The sequence below is a fragment of the Oryx dammah genome, unplaced genomic scaffold (genome assembly GCF_014754425.2).
Source record: "Oryx dammah isolate SB20612 unplaced genomic scaffold, SCBI_Odam_1.1 HiC_scaffold_1, whole genome shotgun sequence".
NCBI classification, from domain to species: Eukaryota; Metazoa; Chordata; class Mammalia; order Artiodactyla; family Bovidae; genus Oryx; species Oryx dammah.
In genome coordinates this window covers 83,430,257-83,445,727 of record NW_024070185.1, presented here as the reverse complement: position 1 = coordinate 83,445,727, position 15,471 = coordinate 83,430,257, and the positions used below count along the sequence as shown (strand labels likewise).

Sequence of the window (15,471 nt, the reverse complement as noted above, 5' to 3'; positions counted from 1 at the left end):
CACCTATCCACCACCCACCATCCACTATCCACCTACCCACCCACCCACCCACCCATCCAATTATCCACCATCCACCTATCTACCACCCACCATCCACTATCCACCTATCCACCCACCCACCCATCCATCCACACCATCCAACCATCTACCCACCCATCCACCCATTCATTCACCAACCATTCACCCATCCACTCACCCACTCATAAATCATTCACCCACCCATTCATTCAACCACTCTTCCTCCTCCTACCCTTCCTTCCTCCTTCTCTTCTTTCCATCCACCCATCCATCTATTAATTCATACATTCATCTACCCTCTTGCATTGAGAAAAAGAAAAACCATGTGCCCCACTTAAGCCCTGAAACATTGGGTAATGATGTCCCACTAGCAGGAAACCATTCAGTATGGCCTGCTTTCAGAGACCCACAGTTCCCAAAGTCCATTCCCGTCCATACTGATGGCTCTTCAGGGCCAGGCCTGCTTCTCTTACTGCCACAGGGGCTCAGGACCCCAAGGAAGCCTGGCCCCATCACCACCTCCACTCCTGCCTCCCCACTGCCCTCCACTGGGTGCCTCACCCACCTTTAGGTTTCAGCCAATGTCTGGGCCCCAGGGAAGACTCAGCGAGCTTGTCCCCCCAGGTGACCCTTGATGGTACCACCTGACCCAGGACAAACTCCGCTGCCTTTATCATGAGGGTCTCTCCCCAGTTGCCCACTACACCAAGCTTGCTGGGGCAGAGCCCAGCTGCCCTGGGTCTCCACCACAAGGACACAGCAGGTCCAGCACCAGTCCACAGGCCTGCTCCCCGGAGGTGTCTGCCGGCCCACTGACTATAGGTAGGGAGGTCAAGACCACCCACCTTGCCCTTCTTAGGAGGCTCGATCTTGGTCAGCGCCTCCTTGGTGTGGGCCTCCAACAGGTCCAGGTTGGGGATGGTGGGTGACGCTGAGCCCCTGCACTTCTTCCCTTTCTTCTTGCTCCCATCCTTGAGCTTCAGTGATTTGGGAGGCTTGGGGGGCTTGGGGGGCTTAGGAACTTTGGACGGCTTGGGCATCTTCACGGTTTTGGGAGTCTTTTTTTTGGACACTTTCTCCAGGAAGGACAGCGGAGGGCTGGCCTCAATGGGGGATGGGGGCTCCTCCTTTTCCCGGTCCCCAAAACAGACCTCGTCTGAGGAGACAGCCGCAGTCACTTCAGGTCGGGAGGCCTTGGAGGCATTCTGGGAAAAGGACAGGAAGAGGTGACCAAGAGTGCCCTGCCAGGAGGGTCTCACAGCCCCAGGCCATGGGAAACAGGCAGAAAAGGAGCATCTGTCTGCATCACTGGCGACACGCTCCCATGTCTCCTACACCATCTGTATAACAGGCTCACACCCATCTACACCATCTGTGAACACAGTCACACCATCCATACCATCCGTGTGATGGTTTCACACCTGTCTCACACCATCCACATCAGCAGCCACTTGACCCCTCTACCTCCTTGGTGGGGACTGCTGTCCCACCCTAAGGCACAGGGAGGCTGGGGGCTGGACAGGCTCGCACAAGCTGGGTCTCAAGGGGCTGAAGTAGTCCTTGCTGCAGAGTTGTTCCCCACCCCACAGGGGGCTGCACAGCATCCCCACACTCTCTCATTCCCAAAGATCCCACCAGGAGACTGTGAGTCTGCCACCAGGGCCTAGGATCCAGCGTCATCGTGCAGGTGACCCTGCCCCAGAGGGCTAGGGGAGGGGCTGCCTCCCATGTGGCTGGCCCTCGCAGGATAACCAGGGAAGACAGGCAGAGACATCCCTCAAGCAGGGTCAGCAGGCCACCACGGTGAGCCCTACCTCACTGAGCCGGATCTCTTTGGCGAGGTCTTTGATGAGCTGCGAGGGTTTGAAGTGCTCTGGGAGCTCGTCCTCATGTTCTGCCAAAGCCTGCAGGACAGCCCGTGCACAGGGTCAGCTGCCAAGTCTGGGCACAGATGCCCACTCCCCCTCCACTCACAGGGCCCCAAGCAGGCTCCGCTTCTGTGGTTCCTGACTCATGCCCTCTGTCCCTCCAGGCTGTCCCCTATCTACCCAGCCAGGACCTCCAGCCCCACTGCCACCCAGACAAGCAGAAGGGAAGGCACTGCCACAGGCGTGGACTGGCTGCTGGGGGCCCTAAGGGAGTTAGCCCACTCTAGCCAGACACTGTGCCGATGAGCAGGCTCTGCTGTGATCCCACTCTTACAGATGGACAGTAAGTCCCAGAGGGGAGGGGGTGCCCGGTGCCACTACCAGCTGTGATGTGAATGTAGGCCATCCCTTCTTCCTGGGCATGAGGCCACTTCACCTGGCCAGACAACTGGTGTGAGTTGGGGGGCACAGCCTGCCCCATTCCAGGCTTTGAGAACCAAAGGAGGGCCCTAGGAGGGTGTCTACTGTCCCACCCAGCTCACCCATGAGAGATGCACAGTGCTCCCTTCTGGGACTCCCCACTTCCTCAAGACTTTCTGGGGGCCTGGTGGGATCTGCTCAGACTATGCTGGCACCCCTGACTGCCAGGGGTTCCCAAGGTAGTAGACAGGGAGCCTTGAGGCTGACCAGGCCTCTCCCCTCCCTCTGTACCAACAATCCAGGCAGGACGCCAAGGGAAGTTGGAAGTTGCTTTTCTGGAGCCTCCCTGAGAAGTAGCTGGTGCATGGATGCTAGTGAGGGTGCTGATGCTTTCAAAGCGGGGGGACCCAGAAACGCTGCTTCGAGGGAGTCAGCAGGGGCACAGGGCAGTGCTCCTGTGGTTGGGGAGGGATGGAGGGTCGTAGGGCAAAGGGACTGCCCTAGTCACAGAGCAAAGCCAGCTCGAGGTGACGCCTGCACCAGTCAGTGGGACAACGAGGACATCTCCACTCTCCTATTCAGAACGTGAACCTCCAGCCAGTCACTGACTTGAGTCTTCCCTGCTCCCTGGCCTTCAGGGTCCACGCAGTGCTATCTCTACCAACTCACTTCCTCTCACTGAATCTTGCTGTCACCCAGCCCCACCCCTCAGGCCAGGTCCTTAGGTGGCGGGCCCTCTCCGGCATCTGCCCCCACCAACAGATATGCGACTGGCCAGGTGGCCCCCACCTGCTTCTCACATGCTAGTTCCCACCGAAGGAAGGACAAGCCCAAGGGAAGACGCCCCGCCTGCCACCCTCCCTTCTGCCCTGCGTCACGCCTAGCACACTTCCCTACCTGCTTTCTCGTCCATGATCTGAAAGCACCATTGAGAATTTTAGCTCCTTGGACTAAATGAGGGGGCAGCTGCTTCCCAGATTTGTGAGAACCTGGGGGAAGACGGACGGGTTTGCTCAGGAGGGTACCCACTCTCCCCTGCCACCTGCAGGTGACTCAAAGCCCTGGTGGTGGGGGATATTCAGGGCCAGACCTTTCAGAGGCATGTGCCCACCACCACCTGCCCAACTGCCAACGGTTCCTCTTGGAACCCAGGGGATGTCCATCTAAGATGCTCTGCAAGGGGCAGGACTGGCCTTCCCACTGTCCACCCACCAGGCCCCTCAGGCAGGTGGGCTGGCTCCCCCCTCCACTGGGCCCCAGCCTGCAACAGTGAGGGACCACAGTCATGCCCCAAACCAAGCATCCCTGATGCTTTCTGATTCCCACCCTCTCACAGCCCCCTACATAGCTGAGGCAGTGGGCCCACTTCCCACTGGGGTGGCCCAAGGCAAGCACCACCTCAATCACATCCTTGGGAGCCAGAGCTGCCCTCAGACAGAGGGGCCAGAATGTTCCCCCTTCAGGCAGAGAGTTCACCATGGAGGCAGAGCAGCCCTGAGCTCTGACACCACCAGATGATCATGTCTGGCCTGTGGCAAACCGCTGGGCCCTCTCAGCTCAGAGGCTGCTGAGCTGTCAGCCCCATCACAGAGGAAGGCCCAAGGCAGAGAGGCAAGGGCAGCCCAACAAGGCCCAGCTAGTCAGCAGTCACCCTGGTCAAGCTGTCCCCAGGTCCCCAGGTGTGATTCTGCCAATACGACCCCCATTCCATCTCCCCAGCAAGAAACCCCAGAGCAGGGCACTCCTGCCTGGAGTACAGGGCTGAAGTTTAGAAAATGGTGGATGAATTTCACTGAAACCTAGCCAGCCCAGGTTAAGAACCATTTTCAGCTTTCTGATCTCAAATTAGAGTCAAAGTACAAAGGAGTCCTGATAAGGAGGTCTCTACTTGAGACTCTTATCAGAACACAAAAGAGCAGCTTCCTGGAAGGCAGGTGCTACTGAAAAAGGAAGCTCTCCATGAAAGCAAATGCTCCTCCTGTATCCCTCACATGGCTGCAGAAAGTCTGGAGACCTGAGCAGGAGCTGGCCACCTGGAGCTGATCCCAAAGGCAGGGCTGGCAGAACGTAGGATGGAGGGCCATGTTCACGGAGGGGAGGGATCCAGCAAAGCCCATCCCTCCCCACAGCCTTCCCCAGGGGACTCTGGCACCCACACTCCCCCAGGTACAGCAGGGATGCTACTGGGGTCCCTTGGCTGGTAGCCAGGCAGACTCCAGGCCTCTCAATGTCCCAGCTGAGCCCCGTCAATAACCACACAGGGCCACGGGGACCAAGCAGAACACACACCAGGTCTGGAAACATGTGGCCAGAGCTCCTTCTGCAACACCAGCCAACCCTGCAGGCAGGAGCCCACTCCAGCCCCATAGCACACAGACAGGGGAAGCAAGGCCTGGGAGCTGAGGGGACTTTCTGCTCAGGCCCCATGAGGGCAGTGCTCAGCCTGTGCCCCAGGGCCCAGCCGCCCCGCTGCATGATGGCAGAACTGTGACCACTCCCTGGCATCCCTGAGCTCTGCCTGCAAACTAACTGTCCACAGCCACAGGCAAAGACGCTGACCAGGAGATAACGTACTTTTGAACGCCTCCAGCAGGTGCTTCCCCATGTACCAGCAGGCAGTTTCGAAGTTGGGAAACTGAGTCAGGCTGCCCAGTTTCAACCTTCTTTCCACTTCGTATGCTCTGGAAGCCACAGCAAAGAACTATTCAGTGTATGAAGCCCTGAGCAGGTAAAGCTAAAGGAAGGTGAACCCACGCCATAGCTAGAGGCTACCCTGCAGCCATGCCCACTCAGGCCTCCCTGCTGGGCCTAACAGCAAGGCGATCTGGGGACCACCTCAGGATGACCACTGGGCATGAAGGTGAGCCCCATGGGCCATGGCTTCTAGAGCTCTGGGTCAGTGCTCAAGGAGAAGGCGGCTCAGCCTTTAAGTTCCCCCCAAGTCTATTACAGGCCTGAGGCTGTCCAGCAACTAGGCGACTCAGGGGCCTAGGTAGGATCACTGCTCATCTCCTCCTTCCTCCCAACCACGCGGATGCCTGGCTAGGCAAACAGCCATGTCGAGGGTCACCCATGGGCTGGGCCCGGCCAGGACTCAGGGGAGGCATCATCATACCGTGGCGGAGCCTGGGAGTCAGCTGTGGCCCTACCTCATCTGCATCTCCACACTCAGGCTGTGGAGGAAATGTCCCGCGAAGGCCAGGCAGTCCACAGGCGTCAGAGTGGCATAAATCCAGCCTGCGGGGACAGGGATGAGGCCACCTCTTCACAGTGCTCTCATGCCAGGCTCTCGGCACACCTGGCCTGACTCCAGCCAGCATGGGCTCAGGCTCCTGCCAGCCCTTCCTCTGTGCCCCCATCTATCCGGGGCCCCTGGCTTCTATGTAATGAGTGGGTACACCCTCCCAGAAGGAAGGCCTGTGCTCGACCTGGCCCAGTCTGTTCTATCAGTCCTGTGTGGTATAGACAGGGAAACTCAGGCCCAGCAGCCCAGGAGACTCTCAGACCCAACCCAGGGGTGGGCTGCCTGGCATTCCTGATCTCCACATGAAGGACGGACGGACAGGCAGAGCTGCCACAACTCCCAGGAGAGCTGGGTTTGTCCCCCCAGACTCTGGGAAATAGCTGTGGTTGTAGGAAACGGGAGTAGAGGCTAGATCAGGAAGGACTCGGAGACACCTAAGTCAGTGGAAATGTGAGGGCCTCCATATATGACAACTAGAAAATCTGAACACTGACTGGCCGTTGGGTCATACTGGTATGGTTAACTGTTCATTTTTAAAGTGTGATGATGTATTGTAATTATGTTATTTTTAAAAAGAAACCTTACAGATACCTTCATCTTAAAAGGTGAAGTATTTACAGGTGAAGCAAAGTGACATCTGTAAAGGGCATTATCTGCTCATATCCTGCTTTCCCCTTTGTGTTTGAAACGTCCAGATCAGCAAACACCACCTCTGGGCTGGGCTCTCAGGGCCCCACACAATCCCACAGGCCTGGCCTCCAGGAGCAGAGCCAGGCTGGAGGCTGCAGGGCCTCATGGTCCCAACGTGGCCCCAGAAGTGACCACAGGGCAGGACTGACCCCAAGGCAAGGCAGCGCACAGCCAGGGCGTGACCTCCCAAACGTCAGAGGTGGGGCACACAACACAGGCAGGGCACTCACCCGAGGGAATGAAGAGGGTCTGGCCTTGTTTGAGGGTGCACTTGTAGCATTTGTCCACCTGATCGGCAAAAAACATCTCGCTGTGGTTTGAGGCTGACTGCCAGCGCTCATACAGGGAGATGTTGGCTGAAGCTGGCTTGATGAGATAGAAGATCTTCTCCCCCTGCCAACAAAAGGCCATTGGTAGAAATTGTCATATACTGGGATGCTGGGGGTGGGTAATGCCCACCATGTTCCTGGATGGGTCCCAGCTTCAACTCCATCCTCCCAGGCCCACCATTCCTCCCCCGAAACATTGGGGCCACGTGTGCTTCGCAATCCAGAAGTGTGCATGTCAGGAAGATCCTGGGCATAGGTGTCTCCAGCATGTTCAGGGCAACCCCTGCCACTCTACACTCCGTATCTTTGCAGCACTATGGATGCTGTACGTGCCAAGGGGAACAAAGTTGTGACCTGCAGTCTGGTGAGTTATAAGAAAGCTCTTCTCTTGAGAGTAGCCTGGGTCCCACTGGAGATGAAAGGATGGTACCCCCTGCCAGCTACAGCCCAGCTCTACGCTTGGTCTAGGGAGATAGACAGGTCCTCACTCCTGAGACAGACAGGCTGAGGGCAGGAGATGCACAAAGGGTGGCAGGAGAGGGTGGCAGGACTTGCTCAGGTCCTCAAAGGGCTGGGACCAGAAGATGAGCCGCCTATCCTAGCCCAGGCTCCAGCAGGTCTGGGAGACCCCGATTGGGGTGGTGAGCCCAGTGCTTAGGGTCTCCTTTTGTGTGTGTTTTCATATCTCCCTTTTCTACTAGCTTCCCTATCTATTCCCAGCCAGAAGTCCCCTAGCTCTCTCTGCTGCTCAGATGCCACCACAGCCTTGCTCCCTGGCCCCCGGCCAACCCCTCATTCTCCAAGCGGGGGATACTCCCTCTTTCAGGAAGGCTCCCCAGCACTGTTCTCCCTTCCCCAGACACAAGCACTTGGTCACCACTACAGTGGGCCTCCTCCGATTTCTTCATGAGCCTCAATCTTTAGAAAAAGCACCACACGTGTGCTGCTCTGGTCCTGAGTTGCTCCCCAAGGGCCCAACATCTGTGTCCTTCCTGTGAAGAAACATCTTGTCCCTCCTCCCAACTGATGCTGGCCACTCTTAGGGCCTGTGGGGACTACAGCCGGTTCTGCCCGCTCTGGTCAAGAGCAGGTCTTGCCCTCAAGCTCAGACAGGGCCCCGTGGGGAACAGAGGCCCGCGCTCACCTTGAGCACATGGTACCAGGCAGAGGCACCGCCGGAGTCGATGTGAAAGTCGGTGTAGCTGTCCTTCACACAGATCAGGCAGTACTTGGCCACCTTGGGCTTGGCCAGCAGGGCGTCGTCGGGCCAGTAGTTTTCCACCCAGGACAACTTCTTCACGATGTCAGGAGGCTCCACGAAGCTGGACATTCTGGGGTCAGGGACAAGAAGGGCAGTCAACAGTGACAGGAACCGTCAGCACATGTGTTGCGCACCCTGGGGAGGGAGGGTGAGGTGCTCTGCGATAGGAGTCCCACACCTATTCTCCACCTCAGGCTACACGGCATTGCTCCCATTCTACCGGGTAGCAAACCGAGGTTCATGGAGCGGGTAGAAGGAGCCCAGCTGCTAGGTGTAGCTACAGCAGGCTTCTAACACTGGGCTCTCCACCCGAGGAGAAGGCCCGAGAACTAGCTACCCCAGAAACAACTTCCTTCTTGGAGAACTGGAAAGAGACTTTTCAGGTGGGCTCATGATAGTGTCACTGGGCACAATGGGGCCTTGAGAATAAAAGTCATTGCTCATGAACAGCCCAGGCAAAGGAAAAGCCACTGCTCTCTGGAATGGACAACAGGGTGCAGCAACTGCTCGCCGTGCTGGGCCATGTCAGACCAGATAACCCATCTCCAGGGAAGATGAGAAAAGGCAAAGACAGCCTGTGATTCTAGTAAATGTCACTGTCCTGGACAGAATGCACAATACTGCATCAAAAACGTCCAGCTCAGCAGCACCTGTGCGGTGACACTTCAGCCAAGCCGAGAACAGGGCTTCAGTGTTCCTGCTGCCTTGGGCACATCTCTGCCTTCAGGGTCATGCCTGCTCAGACAAGACAGTCACAAATCATAAACTAGGCCACTCTGACCTCAACAGCCTCAGTCACAGGCCCTCCTCTTTATTTAGCATGTTCCAAACCAGTGTTTCTATCCCTCTGCCCTGGCCCCACTCACCTGGTGTCAGAGAACTCAAGGTTGGTGAGGTTAAGGACCCGCTTGCGGTTGGTGCTGTAGTAATAGTCCACAAACTCCTTCAGCTTCATCTTGCAGTCCTTCTGCTTGGTGACATCTGTCACATCCACACTTCGCTCTGGGCCTGGGGAGGCAGCAGGGGAGGGTGAGTGCACCCACGATGGTGATGTGGCCTCCCATGAGGTTGGGGGGCGGAAAGCTGAGGCTCTAAGCTCTAAGATCTGACCCTCCTCCCACCTGCCCTGCCCACTCCTTCCCTTGGGTGACCATGAAGATCCCCTGGTGCAGTGGGGTGGCACAATCAGGAGCCTCAGATAAGGTGGCCAGATAAGCAAATAAAAATACAGGACACCACATGAACTTAAACTTCAGCTAAACAATGGAGGTGTTTTTAGTGTAGATATGTCCAAAATAGTGCATGGGACATATTTACACTTGAAATTTTTTTTAATCAAAAAAATTGCATTTCTAGGACACCAACTCCACATTCTGAAGGCTGATAAATAAAAAGAAAAACATTTATCCTACATTTTCTATAGCTGATGGGGAAAGTTCAAGGTAAAAATTTTTTAATGACAGACATAGCATTCTGGATAACCAAGTAATGAGGAAAAGTTGTTTACAGAAGACTCACAATAGAAGAACAGAAAAGGACAGAAGTAGCCAACTCTTCCTTTGCAACAGTCCTCACCACTGCTCAGACAATGAGCTATAAGGCTGAAGAGCTTTCTGTGGACAGTTGAGGCTGCACTGCCTTGACCACTGAAAAGAAGTGGGTGGCAGCACCCCTACCCTAAGGAGTCCTGCCGACAACATGATCTCAAATCTAAGCAACTTCTAACCACCTGTTACAGGAACTACTTGGGACAGAAGAACACGTTAAATGATACCACAGGGATGCTGTTAACCAAATCCCCAATATGAGGTTTTCCCAAGTCACAAATATGAAAGACTTTCCAGGAGTAACAACCTCATTTCTCCAACAAACCAAGGGAATGGGGAAAGGATGGGGGCCGATACAGAAAAGACTAAAGGGATATAAAACCCAAAATGCAGTGTGAGGGTCTTGTGTGGATTCAGATTCAAACATCCAAATACCAAAAAAAAAAAAAAAGGTGTTTTTGAGGCATTTGGGGAGAATGTAGGTGAGCCTTAGGTGATTTTGAGGAATTATTATTAGTGTAATAAAGGGAAATGATGGAACTGTGATTAGATATTTTTGAACACTGTTAGTGCTGTGTACTGGAATCTTCATGGGTGAAATGATGTTATGTATCAGAAATTTGCTTTCAAATAATTGGGGAAGGACAGAGTTGGGGAGATGAATAAACACCTCAAAGCTGGTGGGTTCTCTGACCAGAACTGGATACATAGGGGTTCACTGCTTACTTCTCTTATTCTGTGTGTGTATGAAAAGTTGCATTAAAAAACAAAACCCAAGAAGTGAAAGAAAGACCTTTAGCCCTCTGGACCATCTCCTCCCTTATTCAGTAAGCCTCTTCCCACTCCTGCAGGCACAGCTGATCGGGCAGCAGGGGAGGCAGCATCCGAGGCAGCACTGGCCCTGCCCTTTGCAGCTGGCTGAGCCTGGGGCCTGGGGACAGAGTTGTGAGCAGGACGACACTAGCTCCTATGTAAAAGTAGCTTACAAAAATGCCTGACATCTGGTAGGCACGCACTAAATATTACCTGTTATTATAGGTGCTACGACATGGCAGAAACTGCCCTGGATGGCGGTCCCTGCCAGAATGAAAATGTGAGTCCTTTCTTCTTCTCCTCCACAAGCTGGTCATCCTTGGGCCCTCCCCTGGTGGGCTCCAGAGAAGGGGTGTTCCCCATCCCAGCCCCATTCTCCAGAACGCCACTGACTTCCTGAGTGGCTTGTACAGATGCTCTCCCTGAATTCTCATACCCATCTACCCCCTACCCCCAATTCACAGCATTAGGGATGCAGAGGGTCAAGAGCTCATAGACTGAACCACTTGTCTGAGGGCCTCAGGTACCTGTACCCTCCTGTCTGGTATGTGGCCAGAGCGGGCCAGGGCATTTGCCTTTTCAGGGTCTTTCCGCACTGGTCACCCAGGCATCCCTGTGACCACCCCAAGCCCTGGCAACCATGAGAGCCTCAGAGCCAGGGCAGTGTGGCCACCAGCAAGGTCACTGCAAGCACGTGCTGGCCTCTCTGTGCCAGATGATGTTGGGCTACGTGGAGAGAGGCTATACCTGGCCTCTCTGTGCCAGATGATGCCGGCATGTACAAGCACCTGCTCCACCCAGAGGTATCCTGATCAAGTGTGTCCACAGCACTGAAAGCTGCGGGGAACACAATACAGGGCACCGAAAGTACCAGCAAGAACCCAGAGGGATCCAGAAGGACAGGAAGCCCTGGGCCATGGGAAGGCATGTCTGGGGCAAACAAGGGAGGTCAGCTGGGGAGGACATGGCACAATGCTCAGGGGCAGAGGACCACACAGTCGAGGCCCTCCCAGGCATGCCTATCATTAGTGCCCAACAATAACAAAACCTGTAGCTGGCAGAAGCCAGGGGACGCCATGCAGCCTCCACTCTGGGCACAGTAACTGAGAAGGGAGGAGGCCTGGGTCACACATCATTTGCTGAGGCATGGGGCCTCGTTCTAAGAAGAGTACCTGTAATGGAGCATGGGAAGGGGCCCAGAGTCATACCAGCTCATAGTGTATACAGGGACTCCTGGCTCAGAGAACCCGTAACTCATTTGCAGGAGAGGACACTTACCCACATAGTTCTCGACGTCACTGACGTAGAAGGTGGGAGCTGGGACCGCCAGGCCCAGCCCATCTTTCTTGGGGACAAGGATGGGCTCGGTGAAGCCATGCTCTTCCATGTAGCCCAGCGTGAGCTGGCTGCCTGACACGCGGGCTACCACATCTTCTGCACTGCAGGGAAGTACAAGTTGGAGGTCACATCAAACCCAGATCCCAGCCTCCATGACAGGCCTGGACAGGGCCTCAGGGCTGGAGACATGGAGCCTGAGCTGTAGCCATACCATCCTTGCCCCCACGCCCCGGAAGGAGGACCTGCTGCAGCGCCTCACTCAGTGGTCACAGGGCAGCTACAGCGTAGACACGGCAGAGCCCCGCACACACTCATCACAAGACCCTCGCGGTCCAGAAGTCCAGGGCTGTGGCGAGCGGAGAACGGGGACACCCCACACCTGTCCTTCTTACTATGACAGAGCAAGGCTCGAGAGGTGTGAGCAAGATCCCTCCTCGACCTCCCTGCTCTCCACTCGCCCCTCATTCAATAGTATTCTTCTTGAGTGCTCAGAGGTCAGACCGCTGCACAGGGGTTAGATCCTAAGGGCACAGCTAATGGAGATAAACTTGTTTTCACAGAGAACCTACCCCTTGGACAACCTAAGTACAGGACCCAGGGCTGGCTGGGTTGCTGTGGTCAGCAGCTCTCCTGTCTCCTGTGTGCTGGATGCCACCCTGGGCGCCAGGGACCTGCCCAGCTGCAAAGACCCCTGTGTGCTGATGCTGGAGAGGGGTTTTCATCAGATGAGCATGCAATGCCATTAACCCACGGCTGAGAGCAGTGCTACAGAGGAGAGAGCAGGAAGCAGGATCAGACTGGGCCTGCTAAAGCCTGGGGGAATGGGAGTGAGAGGCGCAGGGCTCCGAGTAGAAAGTATGTACTACCAAAGGCCTTGGGGAGAGGAAAATGCAACAAGTGTGAGGAATGAGAAGAACCTGGGTGGCTGGGGCAGCGGGGCAGAGGGAAGCACCCAAGTCAGAGGTGGGCCAGGCCACCTCATGCCAAGAGCACCGGGGAGCTACTGGACAGCTTGAGCAGGGCAGTGACAGTCAGAGGTTCATCTGGCTGCTCTGCAGACATACAGTGGCAGCAGCAGGACCAGGGTGGGGCAGGTGACCACGGAGGAGGAGGCTCAGCATGCCGTGCCTGGACCAGAAGATGACAGTGAGAGGGAGGTGGCGGACTCAAGAATCAGATGATGTGTGGGCAAAGATGAGCAGCCAAGGGACTGGGGATTGTGATCAAGGGACTGGGGCAGGAGTAGGGTTGGAGCAGACCTAGAACTGAGGAGGGACACACTTGTTGGGACTGGCCAGTGGATGCAGGTGCACATCCAGACAGGTCAGGAGCTCAGAAGGACTAGTGGCTGGAGAAAGAAGCTGAGGAGCCGCTGGCCAAGGGACAATCTATGAGTCCAGAGAAACAGACAGTGGGGAGCGAGCAGAGTTTCCAGAAGCCCTCAGGAAGAGCCGTGAGCAGGGGAGGAGACCAGGCAGGAAGGACAGGCAGCACAGCATGGTGTCACAGCCTCCACGGAGGACATGACTCCAGGAGGGGGCTCCACACCACTGCCATGTGTTAACAAGGGCCAGTTAAGTGAGGACTGAAAAGTGATTCTGGGGTTTGGGCAGAGTGTTAGGGATAAACCAGAAGGAGTGAGCGGAGGGTGAGGAAGAAGAAGGAGTGCGCTGAGCAACTGCTGTGAGAAGCTCTGGGAGCACTGGGGCAGCAGAGTCAGCCATGGGAGGCCACAAGGCAGCGGGAGGTAGAAGGCTGCCCTTGACAAGCTGGAATCCCAGGCTCTTTTCTAGTCACTAGTGAGAGTTCTGGATTCACACAATACCCAAAGGATTGGGTCTGGAATACAAACCCATGAGGGCCCAGCAAGAGGCAAATATGAAACCACTGTGTGGGGACACCTCAGAGCCCAGGGCAGACTGGCTGCCATGGGAATCTTGCCCTCTGAAGATCATGCATCACACAAGGAGGTAAACCCCCAGGAGGAAGGGCCAGCAGCCTCATCTGCCCAGAGAAGTAGAGCCCAAGAACTGAGGATAATAGGATAATCGTAAAGGGGATTTTAAGAGAAATACATTAAACCCATTCAAAGGGATAAAGAGAAGATAAAGCAAAGAACAAAGAAGGAAGGGAAAGAACAGGCAACAGTGAAAAGGAATAGGAATTATAGAAAAGAAAAATACAATGATTGAAATTTTTACAACTCAGCAAATACATTAAATGGTAGCTGGCTAAACAACACTGAATTTGATTTTTAAAATAAAAAAGATTTCAAAAAGTAAGAAAGAATGGGGAAGAAGTGCTATTAAAACAGAAAACAGAACATGTTTCAGAACTTAGATAAAATATGACACCTCAAATTAAAAGTGCTTACTGAGTCCTGAGAAGGATAAATTAAAGCAAATGCACTTTAGAAGCATCACAGTACACTTATGGTATATTGGAAAAAAAAAAAAAATCTCAAAAGTTTCCAGACAGAAAAACAGATTATTCACCAAAAATGAAAATGAAACAAAACAAAAACTCCAGCAACTAGGCTGATATCAGTAACAAGAAATGTCAAAAGAAACACAATATTATAATATCTCCGGAGTTAAAGGAAAATAACTTATAACCAGAATTTTAGATCCATTTTAGAAAATTAGAATCATGTAAAAATAAAGATGAAATAAAAATATTTTCAGACACAGAAAATATTTTTATAGAGCTTTTCTGAAAGAACTACTAAAGGATATAACTCAACAAGGAGGAAACCAAATCTTGAAGGAAGGAGTGGGATTCAAGAAATAATGGAAAACTGATCTCCAGATTCCACACAATCCCTATCTTAATACCACCTGACTACTCTGCAGAAATCGACATGAGGAACTTGAAATACTGAAGGAAATACAAGGCACACAGATGACCAAGACATTCTTTATGAAGAACAAGTTGGAGGGTACTTTCCAATTTCAAGATTCACTACAAAGCTACAGTAATCAAGATTGTGTGGTACTGGCATAATAAGAGACATATGGATCAGTGGAACAGAATTGAGTGTCCAGAAGAAACCTAAACATCTATGGTTAACTGCTTTTCATCAAGGGCACCATGATAATTCAATGGCAAATGAATAATCATTTTAATAACTGGGAGAACTGGATATGCACATGCAGAAGCATGAAGTTGGACCCTTGCCTCATACCATACATAAAAATTAACTCAGAATGAGTTAAAGTCCTAAATATAGGAGCCAAAATTACAAAACTTTTAGAAGAAAACATGGCATAAATCTTTATGACCTTAAATTTGGCAATAGTTTCTTTTTGTTTTTGTCTAAAAACACAAGCAGCAACAGAAAAAATAACTTGGACTTAATGAAAATTTAAAACTTTTGTGCTTCAAAACACACCAAAAAAGTGAAAAGACAACCCACAAAATTGGAGAAAGGATTTGTACATTATATATCTGATAAGGAGTTTGTATCTAAAATACACAAAGAACTCTTACAATTCAAAAAGACAAAAAACAACTTTTAATGGGCAAATGACAAATAGCCAACAAAAACATGAAAAGGTTCATGTTCTCAACATCACTAGTCATCAGGGGAATTCAAATTAAACCACAGTGAGAGACCACTTCACACCTGCAAGGATAGATAGATAGAATCACCATGAAAGTGAAAGTCACTCAGTTGTGTCCAACTCTTTGCGACTCCATGGACAATACAGTCCATGGAATTCTCCAGGCCAGAATACTGGAATGGGGAGCCTTTCCCTTCTCCAGGGGATCTTCCCAACCCAGAGATTGAACCCAAGTCCCCCACATTGCAGGCAGATTCTTTACCAGCTGAGCCACAAAGGAAGCAACTCAAAAAGTCAGATGATAGCAAATTCTAGTGAGGACACAGAGAACTAAAACCCTCAGACACTGCTGGTGGGAATGGAAAGTGGTGTGGGAATTT

At 53.1% G+C, this 15,471-nt stretch overlaps 1 protein-coding gene across 1 annotated transcript in view; it reads right to left on the bottom strand.

Annotated features, from left to right (window-relative positions):
- PHF2 (PHD finger protein 2) overlaps positions 1 to 15,471 on the bottom strand; it is a 34,148-nt gene that overhangs the window by 13,197 nt on the left and 5,480 nt on the right. Inside the window, exons 3-11 of the mRNA XM_040245626.1 lie at positions 11,469 to 11,629; positions 8,697 to 8,838; positions 7,714 to 7,900; positions 6,471 to 6,633; positions 5,456 to 5,543; positions 4,881 to 4,987; positions 3,204 to 3,295; positions 1,833 to 1,922; positions 864 to 1,223 (exon numbers count right to left, since the gene is read on the bottom strand). Of these exons, the coding sequence (XP_040101560.1) occupies positions 864 to 1,223; positions 1,833 to 1,922; positions 3,204 to 3,295; positions 4,881 to 4,987; positions 5,456 to 5,543; positions 6,471 to 6,633; positions 7,714 to 7,900; positions 8,697 to 8,838; positions 11,469 to 11,577 (1,338 nt within the window). The 5' untranslated portion in view covers positions 11,578 to 11,629. The remainder of the gene's footprint in view (positions 1 to 863; positions 1,224 to 1,832; positions 1,923 to 3,203; positions 3,296 to 4,880; positions 4,988 to 5,455; positions 5,544 to 6,470; positions 6,634 to 7,713; positions 7,901 to 8,696; positions 8,839 to 11,468; positions 11,630 to 15,471) is intronic.